We start from the raw sequence: 20,463 nt of genomic DNA, 5'->3' as shown, positions 1-20,463 counted from the left end.
ACACAAAAAAAATGAACAAACATTATTCAAGGTACTATTTTACTGTTCTTCTAGGTTTTTAACATTTCTGTTTCTGATTTCGAAATCGAAGCACTATATCGTCCATATTTCTCTCTCTGTTTCACTGTTCTTGGTTTAGATCTTATATTATTGTTCTGATGAAACTGTTCTTCATTTACGCTATTTTACGTACTTCTAGTGAATGCTTTAACGTGTGTTTTGATCTGTTCTGGTACAAGTTTTTTGCATGTTTACATATTTTTTAAGTAGGTTTGTATACTCTGTATTGTGCATGTTTACATGTTTACATGAAAGACTCTTCCTCTTTTAAATGATTTTTGGGTGTATATGACGGATTTTTGGGTGTATATGTCGGACTTGGAATGCGACTGTTGCTTCTAGTGGCATTTTGAACTTAAATATCTTTCTGAACTCATATAATGTCATGTAATCCAAAAAAATGTAGAGGTGTATGAGACTGATATATATTAGGAGTATTAAAGTCTAACTGGTCCTGTTCTAATTGTGCTTGACCTTGTAGTGTCATTTTATGCATGTTTAGTCGATTGGAATATGATTTTGAACTCATTTAATTTCGTTTAATTGAAAAACAAAAAAAAAACAAAATGTCTATAAGACTGAATTTGGGTGTATGTGGCTGATATTTGGGTGTATCTGATTGATATTTGGGTGTATATCTCTGATATTTTGGTGTATTTTTTTATCTATTGACAGTATCTCTTTTTTATTGCAGTAAAAATGGCAACCAAGAACCAAGGTGGAAAAAAATACAATGTAAGCATAAATATATGTCTTAGAACAAGTCAATTTTTTCTAATACAAATATATGTTATTTAAATGACTCTAATTTTGCTTTTTTTACAGCAAATCAAAGACTTGAAGTGTGCCACCAGATTATTGAGTGAAAAATTTAAGAATATGAGCAAGGCATAGAAAGCGATTATTCGGAAATTAGGTTTTGGTGGACTCATTCACATCCCGCCAATGAAGGTGCATCACAAACTATTAAAGGAGTTGGCTAACTCCTTTAAATTGGGCAAATACTCACTTGAAACAAGCTATGGTTCCTTTAAAGTTAAACCCAGCATAATAGGGGCTGCGCTTGGTCTCAATGCATCAGGTAACTGATTACAGAAAACTTTTATACTTTCTTTCTTTTAAATATCTTATTCTGCTATCATGTAATCATGAAATAAATATAGGTGTATATGAGTGACATTTGGGTGTATATGAGTGATATTTGGGTGTATTTAAAGTGATTTAAAGTGTAAATTATTTTTTTTGTAGGAGATCTATTTCCTGATAAAGTGAGTTATAAAAAACTTTTTGAAGAGAACAAATTGATTTTTAGAAGGTTCTAGTGGAAGACTCTAAAGAATTTGACCGATGAGAACATGAGTATTGGTGTTGAAAATGAACAAGATCGTCTGATGTTCGAGAGAATTTTCATCCTCTATATTCAGATGGCATTCTTGTTGCCAACAACAATAAACAAAATCTCTCCTGTGCACCTAGCTCCAATTTTTAAGATGAACAAAATAACGGAGGGTAACTGGAGAGTCCATGTGCTGAATTTCATCATCAAAGGCATAAATAATTACCGTCTGAAAAAAAGAAAAAATCAATAGAAGGCTGCCTCTTTGCCTTGATGATAATCTATTTCCATCTGGCAAAAAATAAAGACAATGAAGGAGAAGAAAATCCTGGACTGCCCCTGGGTTAGCAACTAGAATAGAGAGCAGTTGGTTGCAAGGACGAGAACAGAAATAGATGGACATATGGCAAGTGAACAGAATACCTTCTCTAATTTGGGTGTATTTTATTTATGTAGATGTTGTAAACTAATATTTCTACTGTTTCAGGGCATCGTAAAGAAAGCAGAAACAAAAAAGAAATTGAAACAAATGAAGGAAAAAGAAAAAAAACAAAAAAAATAAGGCAAGTTCATCATCATCTGAGAGTGATACATCTGAAACTGAAGTTGATTTTTCCTCTGAGTCTGAGTCTGAAGAAGAGTCAAAGGAACCAAAAAGAAAATAACCCACCAGAACAACCAAAAAGTAAGTAATATTTTTGGGTGTATTTTGTCACTTTTAGCATGTATTTTACTAATGATTGTTTGCCTTCCAATTCAGAAACTGAATCGAATGATGGGTAAGATTCTGAAATTATCATCGCTTTCTTCAAAATTTGATGTATTAACAGAGTGTTTCTCATTAACTTTCAGAAGTGAAGAATCATCACAATAAAAAAAAACAAAAAATAAAAAAAATTTAGACTACACACAAAAATTAAAGTAAGCACTACGTTGGATAGTATTTTATCATCAATTTTATTTTGTTTTCTGATTCAGTAAGCACTGCTTTGGATAGTATTTTATCATCAATTTTATTTTGTTTTTCTGATTCATACTTTTTTTTCCAGGGCGCAATCCAAAAAGAAAAAGCACGTTGTTAAGGATTCGTCTCCTGAACAAACTCAATCCTATGATGGGTAAGATACTTTGTAAAGCTATATTACCGTTTATCATCAAAATTATATTTTTTAACAAGTTCTTTTATGCATATACTGTCAGATCTGAATTTGGAATTGAAGTATTACAAGAATTCTTAAAGGAATAAAAAAAGAAGAAAACCAATGAAAAAGCTGTTGCGCAGGGGTTTGTTATATTTGGGTGTATATTACCGATTTTAAGGTGTTTTGGTTGCTGATAATTATTTTGGGTTTCCCAGGAAGAAGGAAGCTGACCTGCAATCGACAGAAGGTCGCTATGACTCATCCGAAACGTAAGAACCTTTATTTGATAAAATCTTGTTTCTTGATTTAACTGTATGGTATTTTTACTGAATGATGTTTATTCTATGCTTAGAATGCCGGAGGTGAACTTAGGAAGTGAGAATGATCCTTTGTCTCAAGGACAAACAGATCAAAGCAGCATAAACAAACCGGCTGATAGCATGTAATTTCTATTTTTAATATCAGCTGCTTTTATCTTTTTTACCATCTGCTTCTAATTCTGTATATATTTTTTTTTAGAAAAAAAAAGCCCTTTAATGTTTTATTCAAGAAAAAAAGGCGAAAAAAAAAGCAAAAATGCAACTACGTAAGTTCTCAAAAAACAAAGTCTGTGTTTCTATTCAATGCTTCAGGTGTATTTTGACTTTATTTGGGTGTATTTCAAGTTGAGTCTGGTAGAAGCCAGTGACCCAGCTCAACAGAACATGATGGTTGTGCAGATGGAGACACATTCACAAACTGAAGTGCTTTCAATGTGAGTTATACAATTAAATTTCAACCTTATAATTATGAATTTTAACGGGCTTTCTTAACTTTTTATTTTTGTCTTGTTTAAAGTTCCGATTCAAGTTTATGTCTCTCTGCCCTAGACAACTCCTATGCCAACAATTGAACCATCACCCGCAAAGTCTCCGAGAGAGAGAATTAGTGAAGAAAGAACAAAAAGGTCAGGAATAATATTCGGGTGTATTTGATTATTATTTGGGTGTATATTTTCCTTAGTTCGTTTTTGGGTTTATTTTATTATTATTTGGGTGTATATTTTCCTTATTTGGGTGTATATCTTCACAATTGATCTGTAACTGTTTTTTTTATAATATGATTCATTTTATCTAATACTGCAGCATTCCACAACCCCCGAAACCTGATGAAAGCACACCCACGGTTCCACCAGCTCCATCTAAAATGTAAGTTCATCATAATAAAATTTGGTTTTCAATATCATTCGTCTATTCTTATTCTTATAGTACGTTATATGTCAACACATAGTAATCCAGCCCCAGAAGACGCCGCTGCACTGATGATGATTGCCCGGACAGCATCCTACATATCTAATGTAAGACCCAGAATCTTTAAAAAGTCTTTTTATGATCAAGTCTCAAATCATATAGTTATTTATAACCTTAATTTCAGAAACTACTTTATTCAAGATAATTAAGGCAAGTTGTGAACTATTGATTTTGAGATAAGTTATTATTATTATCCAATTTTTATAATTATTAGATTATTTTTTATATTTAAATTATCAAATTGGCAGTTATAAAATAATAAGAATTTCATATGATTTGGATTAAATAAGTAATATTTAAAATATTAGTACTGCTATTTTAGAATATGAAGAAATTAAGTATATTACTTCCAATTATTTGGTTGGGACATTTTATTGAAAATAATTTGTAAAAATTGATGAGCAAATAGTATTTTTATACATTAATTTTGTTGGATTAAAATTTGTTCATAATTACTATATTCCCCTACTTTTATTTGAAATTACCAAAATATCCCTAACCCTAATTTTCAAAATGAGAAAACCCTAACCCAGTGACCCGTACCCGACCTGGTTCCCTTCACCCAAACACACACCCGCAGTAGCAGACCCTTTCCCCTTTCACCCTCAGCAAACTCACAGACTTGAAACCCTGTAGCCGCCACCCCATTCATTTTTTCCCATCGGCAACTCATACAAAGTTTCCTTTTCCCTGAAAGAAAGAAACAGTGAGCCAGCGGGAGGAGGAGAAAGGGAGGTGCGTCGCGCCATCGTTGAGAAGGAGAGGAAGGAAGGGCGTCGCCGGCCTAGCGCCACTGCCGCCATCGCGTCCTGCCATCCCTGCCCAGTTGATGCCACCGCTGTTATTTGCGGGGTCGTCTCCGCCACAGATTGGGACTTAGGCGAGAGAGGAGGAGACTAACGAGTGGGCTTGTGCGCGAGAAGGAAGAAAGGTCACGCGAGGACGAGCGCGAACCATCGCGCAGAGCCGCGCCGTTGTGTGCTGTCGCCGTCGCTTCGGACTACTGCCGCCGTCGAGCTTCGTGGAGAGAGAAGGAGGTTGCGTGGAAGATGAGGCGCGATGGTGGTAGGAGGTTCTGCCACCCCTCTGCCGTTGCTAAGCTGCCGCCGTCGCTGTGAAGGCTTCGCCACTGCCTTGTTGCTGCTGGAGAGAAGGAGACCAGAATGGGTAAGTAGGAGGGGTTTCTGCCACCGTTGGAGCTCAGTTGCCGTTGTTGTCATGGCCGCCGCACCTTTGGCTGCCGGGAGCAGTATTGTGGCCGCCGGAACCAGTCTTTCTTGGTAAGCATTTTGCTTCTGAAACCCCTTAAATTGAGTACTCTGTTATAATCTGTTAGAAATTTTGAGACGTTGGTTACACAGGGTTGAGTCCCGGTATTTGCGCGTTGGAATTAAAGCTGCTGTTGGGCCACCGGAGCTTCTGGCCGCTCACAGATCTTTTGTCGGGGCAATTCGAAATCGTAGCTGCTTCGCTTGTTAGTATAGTAAGTATTTCACATTTCGAAAACCCCTGGTTTAGCGTTCGGTTATGTTTGGCTAAAGACCTTGAGGCTTGGTAATGTATGTTTGAGTTCCGGTGATTTCGTGTCGTATAAGTGTTGCGGAGGCTGCCGTGTCATTCCTTTTATTTTAGTAAGTGTTTTATCTCGAAAATCCTCGCCATTTGTTTTCAGTTATGAGTTTTAAGATTTTCGCGATATTGATGTGTTAGGAAGTAGTAGCTGAGCTTATACGTGGCGTTGAGGCTGTTTCTTATATTGAGAAAAACACGCGGAGCCGGGATTTTGATTGTTGATTTTGGGTTGAGGCGGAAAGGACGCGTTTGGGTTATGAATTTGCTTTTTGAGGTAGGGGCGCTTTCTGAAAAACTATATTTTGTATATTGGAATTATTATATATGGATACTGATGTGAGAAAATGAGTATTTGGTGATTGTGTCGGCCTTATGTATGGTTTGAATTGTCTCGATTGATTATGAATGTTTGTTGGTTGGTTTGTTGTGTGGTTTTGTGAAACGAAATGCTTTTGAAGTTGATTCTTTTAAAGCTTTGAGATCGAGTTTAATCCATTGGGAATTGATTTGAGTTGAGTTGATTTTCTTGAGAATGTGAAAAATAGAATACACTCTTGAATTCAGCCTGGTTTGCTTTAAATGATCTGGTTTGATAAACGATTGTTGCTAAACCGTTTCTTTAAAGCTTTAGAAATGAGTTTATTCGGCTGATAATGATTTGATTTTGAAACGATTTTCCTGAAATATGGAATTGAGATGACTATTGGATTTTGGCTTGCCTTGGACTGATTTTGAAATTTGGACTGTTGAAAAGGATTGTGAAACAATTTAGTTGGGACCCGAACCGGGTGTCAAAGTCCAAGTTTTAGGGGAGGTGCTGCCGAAATTTTTATAAAATTCGAGTCTTTATTGAATGTTGTCTAGAAAATGATGAGTTAAAGACTTTTACTATTTTATTTGAATTATCAAGAAAAGGATGATTCATGCTTTTGAAATGAATTATTAAAGAGGAAATTGTGATTTAGCCTTGCTTCTTAAGAAAGGCATTGTATCTCTTTCAGGAGAAAGTTATTTATATGAAACTTATGTTTTAAAGCTGTTTTAAATGTGACAAGGGCAATGCCTTTGAATTTTGACTTGAGGGTTTCAATTAGAGGAGTTTCAATGACTTTGAAAGAACATGAATGTCTATTGAAAAGTTTTATTTTGAAATATTTTGAGAAAAGTTTTAAGTACTCTTTGAATTCTGAATTCTTGCAAGACTACAACAATTTTGAACAGTTGAAACGTTCTAGAATTTAACATGGGGGTTGAAATTGGTTTTGCCTAAGTAAAGGAAACGGCTTTGAAAGAAGTAAATGATTACGTGACTCGGTTTGGCTTAGATCCTATTTTATTACTCAAATCGGAAAGCCAAGGTTTTAATGATTTTAAGAGAATTTGACAGAATGAGTTATGTTATTCTCCTTTAAAGACTTGAGACTCTGCCGAGAAACTTTGTTATAAAATTTCATTGTCGGATGGATGATTTTGAATGTTTCAAAATGAATCTTTAACTTTCCATGGTTATGGAAGTTTTGTAAAGAGGATGCCGAGAGTGGCATTATTTTAAAGGGGAATTTACCTTAAGTAAAAGTGGCTTATGAGCCTGAGATGATTTGAGAAATAAGATCTTTAAAGCCAAGGTTGAAAAGAGTTGAAACATGATTTCAAAGTGAAATGAATTGAGAAAAAGTGATTTACGGCTTAAATGCCGATTTTATGAATTTGATGATGTTGAATGGTGGTGCTGTTTTGTTATAGGCTGGAATGGCTGTGTATCATTATGAATATTGGCTGGTTCTGGATTGAATCTTGAGCCGGAATGGCTGTGTATGATATGAATATTGGTTGGTTTTGGACTGAACCGTGAGCCAGATGGCTGATATGGATGTTGATCCATGGCTGAGAATGAATGCATGTATATGCTGAATTATTGATAATTGTGATTTACACTTCCACTATCAGAGGCACGAGTTCCCAGGGAGAAAGTAGTGGCTAGCCACCACGTGCTCCAGGTGGAGGCTCGAGACTCTGCTGACCTTATGTCGTAAGTATGGCCGGGCACTGTGAAAGTTCCGGATGAGCTCGCCCTCGTGAATATACACCAGTGAGGGTGTTGGATATGGATAATGATTATGATCAAGTTTATGTTGAGTATAACTCGAGTTGGGGATGCGCGATAGAGGGACAGTCCAATAGTTAGCTACCAGGACTTGTCGGGTTGGCTCTATAATCGATAGATGATATCATTAGCCACTAGGACAGGCATGCATCATATGCATCTATGTGACATTGTTTGAGTGTGCATATTGTACTTAGTTTGCCTTTGTGATTAACTGCTAATTGTTCTACTTGTTGTAATTGTTTGTTTGTGCTTGAACCTTCCTATTTGTGTTTGCGACTGAGACTCTGTTGGATTATGGTGACTGGTTGATGGTTGGAGTGTTTGGGCCTAGGGTCGTGGTTGAATTGAGATGGACCAATGGTTGGTTTCGGTTGTGTTTCTGGTTTGGAAAAATATGAAAGGCTATTTTGGTTCAGTATAGATAAACATTTTTGAAAGGCTTTTGAATCTTGTTTTAAATGAACAGTTCCTCTTTCAGAAAAGATTTCAGATTTCTCTTTTATTGTAAACCGTTGTTTTTGAAAAGAGGCACAAGACGGTTATTAATTACTGGTACAGTTTATCTTCACGTATCCTATTATTGTAATTCCCAAAAACCCTCTACTGAGAACCCTTTCGAGGATGATGTTCTCACCCCCTTACATTTTTCCCCTTTCAGGATATGGGTGCAGAAGTCACGAAGAGTTTATTTAGTTGTTGTTGAGATGCTCTGTATTGTTTTAGTTATGGTTTATTGTGCCCTCGCCTTTATCTTGATATATTCTGTAAGAGGGATAGAAATTGTATTGGTTAATGCTTGTATATATATATATATATATATGGATGTACCCTTTATTAGTTTTTGTAAGTTGTATGGTATGTATGGATGTACGTTGTATAGCAAAAGTATTTTTGGGAGTGGTTTTGCGGTTTAAAGTTTTAAATAGGCTCATATTTTAGTATTAAATAGTATAAGTGTCGTCGTAATGTCCGAGCTATCAGAGTTGCACAGTCGGAAGCGTGAGCTTTGGTAGTTAGGGTGTTACATTATGGTATCAGAGTGGTCTTTTCTGTAGAGCCTGAGGAATGGACCGACTATACTTCGATTGCATACTCTGAGCGTTTGTCATGTATTAGGTCTTGTCGAATGATGAGAATTAGAGCTTTTATGCACATGATGGTCTATTGATTAACGCTGTTAGTCTTGCATTGCATAATTCTTTGTATTAAGTTTGGTCGGCTTAATACTAGTGAATTATGTATATGAAAGCACTAATGGGTTATCATAGATTATGCGAGTTTTGAGTAAAGCGAATCGCGGGTTTTGGGAACGCTAGAAACTATTTCTCGAGGTTATTCAGTTGTGTGTCTTGAATTTCGTTCGAGTCGACCTGTTCTTTCATGCCCTAACTTGAAGTTCTTGTTTGCTAATCCTTTTGAAGAGTAGTTCGATATTTCAACTTTATTCCTCTATTCATAGGCATTCTTGTTTGATCTTAAGTGCATATGCTTGTTTGAGATCTTTGTTGCATCTACCTTCCTCTGTTTGAGTTCTTTTTTACTCCTGTATTCTTTGATATAGCCTTGAACTTGTCTTAATGTGATGTGCCTTTTGACTCCGGGTTCCGAGTCCATTCTTAGAGAACCTGTTGATTCAGTTTTCCTCTTATTTGACAATGATTACAGCCAATTTTGAGATTTTTATGAAAATTGTTGTTGAATAGATATATACTTATCTATATAGGAACTTTGAAGATTTCTTATACAGTTTAACAACTATTTATTTCTAATACCTCACCTGTGCTTTTACTGGTTTATGGAACTGTATTTACTTTAAATTACAATTTGACTTTCTAGTAATTTTACTATAGTTCCAATGCACATCTTCATTTGATTATGTATTTGGGTATTTTTCAAAATTTTGGAAATGAAGGATTTTTTTTCGCTTTTATCCCGATTGAATTCGTTTGATAAACTTTACCTAATTTATTTTTGCCTAGAGTTTGGTTTAGCATACTATCTTGTTGGTGCCATTGCTGTTTCTTTGAAAATGTTGGACTCCTAACTTTCTTCTTATGAACGGACTAACGTATCTCGTAAGCCTTCCATCTCCATGATGTCATGCTTGACTTTATTTTTAACTAATCTTTTACATCTTGTGGATATTACAATTGATCTTGGTTTTCCTCTCTTGTGAATCTCATCCTTATATGAGTAAGCTTGATTGTTTCAAAATTAGTGCATCGTTTATCCTCTCATTATCTCTATCAGAGTTCTTAGTCAAAGAAGTATCCTTGAGGAATTACTAATGATTGAGTTGTCTTTTCCTATGACTTTTGTATTCTTTTGGATCAATTGAAAGCTTGTTTGATGTCTCATGCCTAGTGGATCTTGTTTGAACTATCTTGATTTAGGATCCTTTCTTGTGTGGCTTGACTTCTTTTTAAGTACATCCTAATATTCTTGAATATCCTTTTGAAATGGTGATTCCAAGTATACTTTTGGAGTCTTGTTTTGAACTTTTAAGGAAGTTTTGAATTCTCTTTGAAGAAATTCTAAACGGAATTTATTTTCTGTTGCTTGATTGAGATTGAAACTATTGTTCAATTTTGACAAAGTTGATTTAAATTTGGCATGCGCTATTTTAAATGAAGTTTCGAATAGCTTCATTGTTTAATGGAAACCTGTCCATTTGTAACGCACCACTTGTTTCCTTTACAAATTTATAAGCAAACTTTTACCTCGAATTTTCTCTTCCAAGTAGAGTTTAACTTTCTCTTTCGTCCTTGCTAAAACTTTTATACACGCTTGTTTGAATATGGACTTTGGAAATTTTTGAACAAGCATTTGATTTCTCTTCCGAGTTTTATGATTGCTTTTGGTTAGGTTGTGCACCTAATTATCTTTCTAACATATTTGAGGAAATATTTTGGGCTCTTAGCCAAACTTGTGTGCATTTTGTTTTTAAAACTATACATAATCTACTTCAACATAAAATTGAATTAGAGCAAAGCCACGTTTATACTTTGTTACTCTCTTGAAGGATGTTTGTTGTTTAACTTCTCTTTCAGACTGCGAAGTGATTTTTGCAAGTTTTCGATTCTTTTATGAACAATGTATTCGGGAGTATTTTTAATCGCGCTCTTGAGTTCTATGAGCCTTGTCTTGGGTTTGAGATATTCTTTTCTATAAACCTCATACTTCTTCGACTCAGCTTGAAATTGTTTCAAACTAATGCGCTGATCTTCTGCTTATTGGTCCTATTGAATTTCTTTGATCCAAGGGTTACCTTTGGAGTTGTCAATTGAATTGTCTCTAGTAAACTCCATTGCTTGAGCATCTTTGTTTACCTGGAGTTACATACATTCCTTCAGATCTATGAGTACTATACTTGACATTTGACTCTCTGTTCTAAATCTTGTCTCCTTTTGAGTAGACTTGAGAATTGTTTTGATATCACGTGTGACTTGTAGACGTAGTAATGCGATGCGTTAGTTCTTTAAAACATGATATGTGTATACAACAGTTGAAGCGGTAGGTGTGCAACGTTATGAGTTGTGGGTGTTTTGTTTCTTGCGAACGGGTTTGCGGTTGTCAGGCTTATGATCGAATATGGGGTTTGTAAAGTGCTTGATAGAGTTGGAAAGTTGAAGCTTTGAGGTTGATATGAGATTAGTGTGCAGATGTTAAGCACGTCATTTTAACCTCAGCCTGTTTTATGGCCTTCGATGCCTCACCTTACTATCACATGTTTGAACCATGTCTTCTTTTGCATGGAGCCTTTCTGTAACGTTTGCTTTGCAATCACACTCCTACCTTTGTATCGTTATGCCTACGACAACCCAAGTATTTGAAAACCATATATATATTTGTATGTTGAGATAATTTTGCTTTTCCTTAAATGTGTTCAAGGGTGAACTATTATGAGATTTCTTTCGTTTTGTATCAATTTTCGAGGATGAAAATTTTTATAAGGTGGGTAGAATGTAAGAACCAGAATCTTTGAAAAGTCTTTTTATGATCAAGTCTCAATCATATAGTTATTTATAGCCTTAATTTCAGAAACTATTTTATTAAAGATAGTTAAGGCAAGTTTTGAACTATTGATTTTGAGATAAGTTATGATTATTATCCAATTTTTATAATTATTGGATTATTTTATATATTTAAATTATCAAATTGGTATTATGAAATAATAAGAATTTCATATGATTTGGATTAAATAAGTAATATTTAAAATATTAGTACTTCTATTTTAGAATATGAAGAAATTAAGTATATTACTTCCAATTATTTGGTTGGAACATTTTATTGAAAATAATTTGTAAAAATTGATGAGCAAATAGTATTTTTATACATTAATTTTGTTGGATTAAAATTTGTTCCTAATTACTATATTACCCCTACTTTTATTTGAAATTACCAAAATGTCCTTAACTCTAATTTTCAAAATGAGGAAACCCTAACCCAGTGACCTGTACCCAACCCGGTTCCCTTCACCCACACACAGCTGCAGCAGCAGACCCTTCCCCCTTTCACCCTCAGCAAACTCACAGACTTGAAACCCTGTAGCCGCCACCCCATTCCCTTTTTTCCCATCGGCAACTCACACAAATTTTCCTTTTCCCTGAAAGAAAGAAACAGTGAGCTAGCGGGAGGAGGAGAGAGGGAGGCGCGTCGCGCCATTGTTGAGAAGGAGAGGAAGGAAGGGCGTCGCCGGCCTGGCGCCACTGTCGCCATCGCGTCCTGCCACCCCTGCCCAGTTGATGCCATCGCTGTTATTCGCGAGGTCGTCTCCGCCACAGATTGGGACTGAAGCGAGGAGCCGCGCCGCTATGTGCTGTCGCCGACGCCTCGGACTGCTGCCGCCGTTGAGCTTCGAGGAGAGAGAAGGAGGTTGCGTGGAAGATGAGGCGCGATGGTGGTAGGAGGTTCTGCCACCCCTCTGCTATTGCTAAGCTGCCGCCGCCGCTGTGAAGGCTCCGCCACTGCCTTGTTGCTGCTGAGGAGAAGGAGACCAGAATGGGTAAGTAGGAGGGGTTTCATTTCCCTTCTTATTTGTGCTCCAAACTCTTGGAGAAAAACCTGCAGCCTTCGGATAGTCCTTACAAAATTTTGTAGCATTTTCAAGGGTGTTAAAAGTCATTCCAACATTGGGAACAAACTAGTCATCAACAACACAGAGGGACTGCAAAATACACCTTGTTAAAAACAAGGATATACTATAGAGTTTCTGCACGTCATAAAAAAAAATAACAATTCAACTTAAATACCCCCAAATATTCCTGATCTACACTCGAACGACAACAACTCAACTAAAATAATAAGAAAAGTCATAAACTGTAAATACACTCAAACTTTTCTAAAATACACCCAAATAGTTTTGATCTACACCCGAACGTCTGGTATAAAATGCACAAAATTAATCAAAATTAGTACATTAGATTCAATTCACAGTCAATGTTCACGTATTAATTTCACAGTCAATGTTCACGTATTATTCAGCTAGACAATCATAAATGACTAACTACATCAAATTCAGATTCAATAATTAATTGAAACTAAATCACACCTCAGGAACTTCATTTGATTCAAATTCAAAATTCAATTCGCCCTGGTTCAGCTGACAATCTGAAGTTGAATCATCCATTATCTTCAAAACGATTTTAAAGCTTGATTTCAGAAACCATGAAAATCGAGAAAAACGAAGCAAGAAAACAGAGAGAGAAACGCACGTAAATGACGAAGGAGAAACCAATGAGAAACACATGTAAACAATGAATGAAAAGGCAAAAAGAAACGCATGAATGAGATCGAACAACGAAGGCAAAAAATTTGAAAGAGGAAACGAAATCCTTTGAAAAAAGGAAGTTATATATTCGCGTGTTAATTGATTTAAAAGTCTGTTAAGGAGGCGCGTGAAACACACATGCCACAAGAGGCGTGTTTAAGGGTAAAGGACTTGAAACACTTGTAAGTGTTAATCGCTTGTATGCTGAGATTATTCCTATTTTATATTGCTGGTAATGAATAAAAGTGAATTATTTTAATTTTTATGTAGTTTTTTTTTTTTGACATAGTGAAGGCCAGAGACCCGGGCCACACACATAAAGAACCTGAAATCCAGACCCGCCCTACCGAACTATCCTAATTCAAACTACAGAACTGCCTCTCCCTCTCAACATTCTTCTTTCAACTATCCTAATTCACACACACACACACATACATACACACAATTTTTTTATAATTAAAAGTAAGCCCCCTTCTTCTTTCTTTTTTTTAAAACTTAATTATATATATTTATATTTGTTTATTCATATTTAGCAGTGATCAAGCCCTGCTAGCATGGTGAGCTTTATTGACTACTCCAAATTTGTCTTCAATTTTACTGAATAGAATTCTGGAAGGAAAGTTCCATTGCTTCCCTTCTGATGATGTTTGCAATTAGAGGCCGGGGGAGTCGGGGTTGTTGGCCAAGTAGCAGGAAACTAATTTTGGTGTTTCATGGTTGCTAGTGAATGTGTCAGTCTGTTTTCTGCACGAGGGGTCCAAGTAAATCCGCAATTCGGAAGTCTTTTTCTGAATAGATTTTATGTCTTGAATGATTGAGTCTATTTCCCAATTTGTATTTTCTGATTTGAGAGTTTGAACAAGCTGTAGACAATCTGTTTCGATGATGACTTTTTGAATATTTAAAATTTCTACTAGAATTACAGCTTCCCTTACTGCTTGTGCTTCTGCTGATAGGCTTGTGCTTGCTTAAATCTCTGTTGCTGATCCCCCTAGGATTTTTTCCCTATGGTCTCTGATCACTGAAGTTGTTGACCCTGACTTGGTCCCCTTGGAGAATGAAGTGTCTGAGTTTATCTTGAGCCAGCTTTGAGGAGGAGGTCTCCATTTGATAGGTGTTGTACTGCCTCTGTTGTCCACCCTAACTTTGTAGCTATGATCATTTGTTTGGTTGTTGTACTCTAGTTCTATCCTCCTTGCATGATTGATTGTTGACTCTGGATTCAGCTCTATGCTGTTGTATACGTGGTTGTTCCTTGCCTTCCAAATTGTCCACATAGTGATGCATATTCTACTCCAATTCTGGTCCGCTTTTGCTTTGCTGGCTTTTTTACAATTTATGTACATTTGTTGCAGCCATTCACCCACTGATCTGACATTCCGGTTTGTTGGTGTACATTGTGATTGTGAGCCGAACCACACTGCTCTTGTCCATTCACAAAGCAGGAGAGAATGCTCGCTGGTCTCTTCCTCCTGTAAACAGATTGGACAAATACTATTAACCAATAATCTTTTTTTTAAATTAGCTCTTACCGGTAAGATATTGTGTGCGGCCTTCCAGAGAAATATTTTGATTTTTTGAGGTGCCTTTATATTCCAAATCCCTTCCCATAATCCTCCAATACAAGGCTTGATGAGGGTCTGTTGTTATTACTTCTTTCGTCTTCTTCTATTTTTGCCACATAGTACCTTGTTTTGATTGTGAATTCTCCATCCTTCCTGAGGGGCCACCATAATCTGTCCTCCTTTGAGATCCTGCTTACTGGGGTCTGGAATATTTTTTCTGCTACAACCGGGGAAAAACTCCTTTGGATTATAGCTCTATTCTAATCTCTGGAAGGTGTTAGTAATTCTTCTACTCTTTGATTGTCAATACTTTGTCTATTGAGTGGCTCATTGATTCCATGAATCCAGTTATCTCCCTAAACTTTCACTCCACTTCCTTTGCCTATGCTCCATTTCCCTTTGCATTTTATAAGCTCCATCCCTTGCAATAAGCTGTTCCATACCCATGTGCCCTTTTGATGCTTCGGTGCTTTCCAAAAATCACAATCTGAAAAATATAAGCCCTTCAGCACTTGTACCCATATGGCTTCCGGGTTCCTGATCACTCTCCAGTTCCATTTGGCAAACTATGTCATATTCTGGTGGTAAAACTCTTTAAAACCGAGTCCTCCTTCTTTCTTACTCCTACATAGCTTCGGCCAAGCCTTCCGATGTATCCCTCTTTCTTTACCTTGGCTCCTCCACTAAAACTTAGCGACTTTGGCACTTAATTTATTGCAAAAAGACTTGGGAAATCTTAGTATACTCATAGCGTATGTTGGAATTGCTTGTATGACTGTTTTAATAAGAACATCCTTCCCAACTTGATTTAACAGGCTCTCTTTCCATCTTTTCCTTTTTTTCCTCCACTTTTTCCATGATCCACTCTAGAGCCTTACCTTTCGCCTTTCCCCAATGTGCCGCGAGTCCCAGATATCTCCCCGGGCTGTCCCAAGTCAGGATATTGAGAATGTCTTCTATGTTAACTCTGGTTTGGAGTGGAATTTGGTTGCCAAAGATTATTCTTGATTTTTCTAAGTTAATCACTTGTCCAGAGGTCGAGGTATATTTGTTCAGAATCTGTATTAGTTGATAGATTTTCTCCTCTTCTATCCCTGAAAATATGATGCAATCATCAGCGAATAGTAAGTGAGTGATAATTGGTGCTTTAGGTGCTAGTTTAACCCCTGAAATAATCTTTTTATTTAAGGCATTATCCATTAAAATAGTAAAAACCTCAGAAGCTATAATAAAAGAGTAAAGTATCGTTTTTGTCCTTAACGTTTGGGGTAAGTCCCAAAGTTGTCCCTAACGTTTCAACCATCCTATTTAAGTCCCTAACGTTTTAAAATTGACTCAATGTTGTCCTGCCGTTAGGGATCCGTTAACAAAATTGGCAGCGGGACAAAATTGAGACGATTTTGAAACGTTAGGAAATTAAATAGGACGAAAACGTTGGGAACAAAAATGATACGTAAAAATAAATTTTAATTTTATCCTTCAATAATATAAATTTTTTACTTTACATAGTATTCAATTATTTTTTAATCACATCTATATAAATTACAGTTAATCACATTACTTTCATTCTAAATAAATTATTTTTTTTATAATTTTACTCTTAAAGTAATATAATTTTTTTATAAATAAATAAATTTTACACTTTCATTCTAAATAATGTAATTTTACTTTCATTGCTTAATCACATTACTAATAATTTTTTTTATAATTTTATACTTTCATTCTAAATTAATTAATGTGATTAAGTGTAATTTATTTAGATGTGATTAAAAAATAATTGAATACTATGTACAGTAAAAAATTGATATTATTGAAAGATAAAATTAAAATTTATTTTTATGTATTATTTTTGTCCCCAACGTTTTCGTCCTATTTAAGTCCCAAGACTGCGTTTGTTTTTAGAGACAGGACAGAACATGACAGAAATAATAGGACGGAGACACTCAAAATTATTCATTGTGTATTGTGTTTGGATACGATATACAAGACACTAATGTAATGTTTAGTATTATGTTTAGATACACATGGACAAAACTAAAATATTATATGAAATGACTAAAATAGTCATGTGATTCCAAATTTTCTAGATCAAGTACAAACTAATTTAATAGAGAATGAGAATACATAGGATTTATTATTAATATGTAGGAATATGTATGGTTAAGATTAATAAAAAATAAATTTAAGTTTGATTAAAAAAAATTTGTTTAGGTTAATAAGCCAAATTAATTTAAATAAAAAATCAGTTTTAAAAGAGAATCCGTTTTTACATGAAAAATATTATTTTTGCACATAAAAATTTATTTTTATTTAAAAAACTAATTTTTTTATTTAAAAACTGATTTTTCTTTAAATTATATAAAATCAATTACAACTTATAAATTATTTTTTAGTATTTTAAAATATCAATTTTACCTTTGATAATATTTATCTTTCAAATAATATAATAGAAAGTTAAAATTGTATTGAAGAAAGAACGATAAGAAGGAAGGAATTATCCGGCCAATAAAAAATTCTACAAAGAAGAGAAAGTTCTTGAAAGAAAGAAAGAAGGAGAACGCAGAGAAAGTATCTCTCTAAGAACAAGGCAATAGGAAAAATAAGAAGAGATAACGGTGGAATAATAAAAAATATCTATGGACAAAAAAAAAACAAAATTTATAAAAAAGTTCATGTCCACTCTTCTAAATCTCATTTCTATCATTGTCCTTCGTAAAAGAATAGAGACAAAAGTATAAAAACCTGTCTCAGAGACAATGTATTAAGTGTCCATGTCTTTGCTTCCAAACAGTTTTTAAACATGTGTTGTCTATATCTCTGTGTTCAGTCTTCGAAAACTAATGTTACTTAACATTTCAAAATCGTCTCAATTTTGTCCCTCCGTCAATTCTGTTAACGGATCTCAAAGGCAAAACAACATTGAGTCAATTTTGAAACGTTAAGAACTTAAATAAGACGATTAAAACGTTAGAGACAATTTTAAGACTTATTTCAAATATTAGGAACAAAAATAATACTTTATTCTATAATAAAAAGATAAAGAAAAAGAGGGTCTTCTTGTCTTAATCTTCTCTGCGGGGTAATTTCCTTAAATAGTGCTCCATTGATCATAAATACATGTCGAACTTGATGGCTAAGTACTTAATGGCTTTTTTTTCTTTACTTGTTATACTCTGAAATGTTTATTGAATTATGATTATGTTGTCTTTTTTTTTTTTGGACAAGGACCATTAAGGCCCGAGCTACCCAAAAGAACAACACAGCCCAATCCCAGCCCAACCTAAATATCCTAATTCATTCAATCTGCCCAATTCCAACCCAACCTAAAAATCCTAATTCATTCAATCTATTTTGAAGCGCACACACATCTTCCTATCTTTTTCCTTCAAATGATGCAGCACCAACTATGAGGATTCATTGGATTGTGAAGCTGATTGATGTCCTTCTTCTGTACCCCTGAAAGTTGCTAGAAACAATGAGAAGCTCTTGCAAAATCTCGACGCCCCGCGCTTCAAATTGGATCCCTCCTATGTCTATGAAGTTAAGCCCTGCAGAGTTGTGATTCCTCCTCGATGATTTTTATTATGTTGTCTTTGAATGAGCCTTCCACTGACGTAGGCGCTTTGGGTTGGTGAAACAATTTTTATGTAGTTAATAGATGTCATTGTATCCAAAATTATGTAATTAAGTCAAATTACACTTTTTTTGGGCTTGGATTACTAGTACATGTTGAGCAATAACGCATAATGGGCGCCCCGGAATGCAAAATGTGCTTTACAATCAACCCCCACATCGTTTTGTTAACTTCATGTAATAGTCATGAAAAAAAAAACTTTCATGTAATAATATGTACAAAAAAAAAGTTTTTGGTAAAACATTTATACTAGAAAAACCATAGTTGACACAAAAAAATTAACTAAATCAACTACAACTAAATTGAGTTACTCTAATACTTAGTTTATTAGTCTTCTCAAATAAATGTTAAAAATTTAAATTAATCTTATATATGCTAATTAATCTTTGATTTACTAGACTAAGAGTAGCTCTCTAATATTTTTATGAGTTGGATGAAGGGAAGGAATAAATGAATGAGGTAAGTGCAACTGTATTTTTAATTGAATAAATAAATGAGGAGTTACACGTCTAACTTCATCTACTTAACAATATTAATGGATCAAATTGAAACAAGTGGAGCAAAGGGAGCTTCACCATTAGTTCCTAGGACTTCCAATAATACTGAATATGATTTGATCTTATATTTTTAAAACGAAAAGTCTAGAGAGCCAGCAATTTTATTGAATTTTAGCTAGCATGTAACCAGCAGAGGAAGGTGAGCCATTGGATGAAATCTCATACTAATCTCACACCATCAAATTATCATTGATGGCTAACAATCACAAAAATTATTAGCCCCTAGTATTGCTCTTTTTAAAATAGTATACACACTTTTGTAAATAATTCTCTAATTTAATGTATTAAACTTTTTTGGTATAAGAAAGATTGTTGGGAGATTAATAACCTTTCGACTACAATTGCAAGTAAGGAACTCTCTTAATAGTTAATTAATTTTTGTCATATTCAAATCTTTCTGTTTCTTCTCTACTTTTCTGTTTTTTCCACCCCTTTAAGAGAAGGAAAGAAAATGAATTTAGCTACCACCACTTGGTAGTGACTTTAAACTTTTCGAATAATGTTTTAATCAATGGTAATAATAGTGTATTCTTTTTTAATAATAATGGTATATTTTACTACAATAAATATCTTATGTGCGTTGCATGAGCTATAAGAGAATAAAAAAAAAATCTACATCCACACTAAAAATTAATTATTATATATTTATGTGTAAATATATATTATTTAATATATAATTTATATTTTAATATACGGTTGAAGTGAATAATGAAGGAGAAAGATAAGAATATGCTTGTGATGTAAATGCGTTATCTCGCATTTTCTAAATTCTAATAGTATTGTATTCCTTTAATCTTTTCACATCGTACCGACCATTATGTAAGACAAAAGCTGTGGTCGTTGTTTTATGTTGAAGACATAATATAGTTTTTTAAGATTGCTATGATAACCAAATAGTGCATTCCATTGCATTTGCATGAGTGAGACAACCCACACGCAACCAAAAACTGTTGCCAAACGACAATTTCTACTCTTTCTTTATCTTTCTCTATTTGTCTCCACTCTGATCATTATATTGTTCATCACCATAATAAACACTTATAACATATAACATAGAAACTTTCCTTGGTTTCAAACTTCACTTTGATTTTGGGTATGTTTGTGTTTTATAATCTCAGCTGACCTTGCTTGCTTAGTGATGTGATCATGTTGGATTCTAATATCTGTGATGTTTGTTGTGATGATTATAGGGATGAATCATTTGAGTAGTTGGGTATGAAATGGAGGACGAAGATGAGGATCTTTCTCTGTGTTTTCATGAACTAAAAGAAACTTGATTGACTGTGATGATGAGAGAAGAGAAGGGGCCAAAGCCTTTCATAGTGAAATTAGGCTTGGCTTTAGCTCTTTCATTTGCTGGATTCATCTACTCTCACCTCAGAGCTAAAAGAGTCAAACCCAGCAATAATACTTCCTCTACTCAGGGGCCTC

General features: G+C 34.8%; 2 protein-coding genes and 2 long non-coding RNA genes across 8 annotated transcripts in view; 3 read left to right on the top strand and 1 right to left on the bottom strand.

Annotated features, from left to right (window-relative positions):
* The first annotated feature begins 3,201 nt into the window (after positions 1 to 3,201).
* LOC127740638 (uncharacterized) lies at positions 3,202 to 3,688 on the top strand. Its single transcript, XR_008001321.1, has 3 exons — positions 3,202 to 3,292; positions 3,376 to 3,484; positions 3,663 to 3,688. It is a non-coding gene; the product is annotated as an uncharacterized LOC127740638 (long non-coding RNA).
* Positions 3,689 to 4,380: 692 nt separating this feature from the next.
* Positions 4,381 to 8,346, top strand: LOC107458965 (uncharacterized). 3 transcript variants are annotated; one of them, XR_008001255.1, is made up of 3 exons: positions 4,381 to 5,107; positions 5,189 to 5,458; positions 5,538 to 8,346. It is a non-coding gene; the product is annotated as an uncharacterized LOC107458965 (long non-coding RNA). The 3 variants fall into 3 exon arrangements; XR_008001254.1 differs by having other exon boundaries at positions 5,189 to 5,673; positions 8,165 to 8,346; XR_008001253.1 differs by having other exon boundaries at positions 5,189 to 8,346.
* Positions 8,347 to 14,244: 5,898 nt separating this feature from the next.
* On the bottom strand, positions 14,245 to 15,009 carry LOC127740552 (uncharacterized). The gene is made up of 2 exons (XM_052251591.1): positions 14,965 to 15,009; positions 14,245 to 14,748 (listed from the first exon to the last, which is right to left on the bottom strand). Exons 1-2 carry the CDS (start codon positions 15,007 to 15,009, stop codon positions 14,245 to 14,247), a joined length of 549 nt encoding a protein of 182 aa, XP_052107551.1.
* Positions 15,010 to 19,920: 4,911 nt separating this feature from the next.
* LOC107458984 (protein CHUP1, chloroplastic) overlaps positions 19,921 to 20,463 on the top strand; it is a 2,731-nt gene continuing 2,188 nt past the window's right edge. For 2 of the 3 annotated variants that reach the window (XM_052252011.1, XM_016077204.3), the window contains exons 1-2: positions 19,921 to 20,125; positions 20,223 to 20,463. The exon at positions 20,223 to 20,463 is cut by the window's right edge and continues 2 nt beyond it. In XM_052252011.1, the coding sequence (XP_052107971.1) occupies positions 20,319 to 20,463 (145 nt within the window). In that variant the 5' untranslated portion in view covers positions 19,921 to 20,125; positions 20,223 to 20,318. The remainder of the gene's footprint in view (positions 20,126 to 20,222) is intronic. The other variant, XM_052252010.1, reaches the window with a different exon arrangement.

Source organism: Arachis duranensis, chromosome 7 (assembly GCF_000817695.3).
Source record: "Arachis duranensis cultivar V14167 chromosome 7, aradu.V14167.gnm2.J7QH, whole genome shotgun sequence".
NCBI lineage: Eukaryota > Viridiplantae > Streptophyta > Magnoliopsida > Fabales > Fabaceae > Arachis > Arachis duranensis.
The sequence above is the reverse complement of the archived record's forward strand: the minus strand, read 5'-3'. Positions and strand labels throughout refer to the sequence as shown.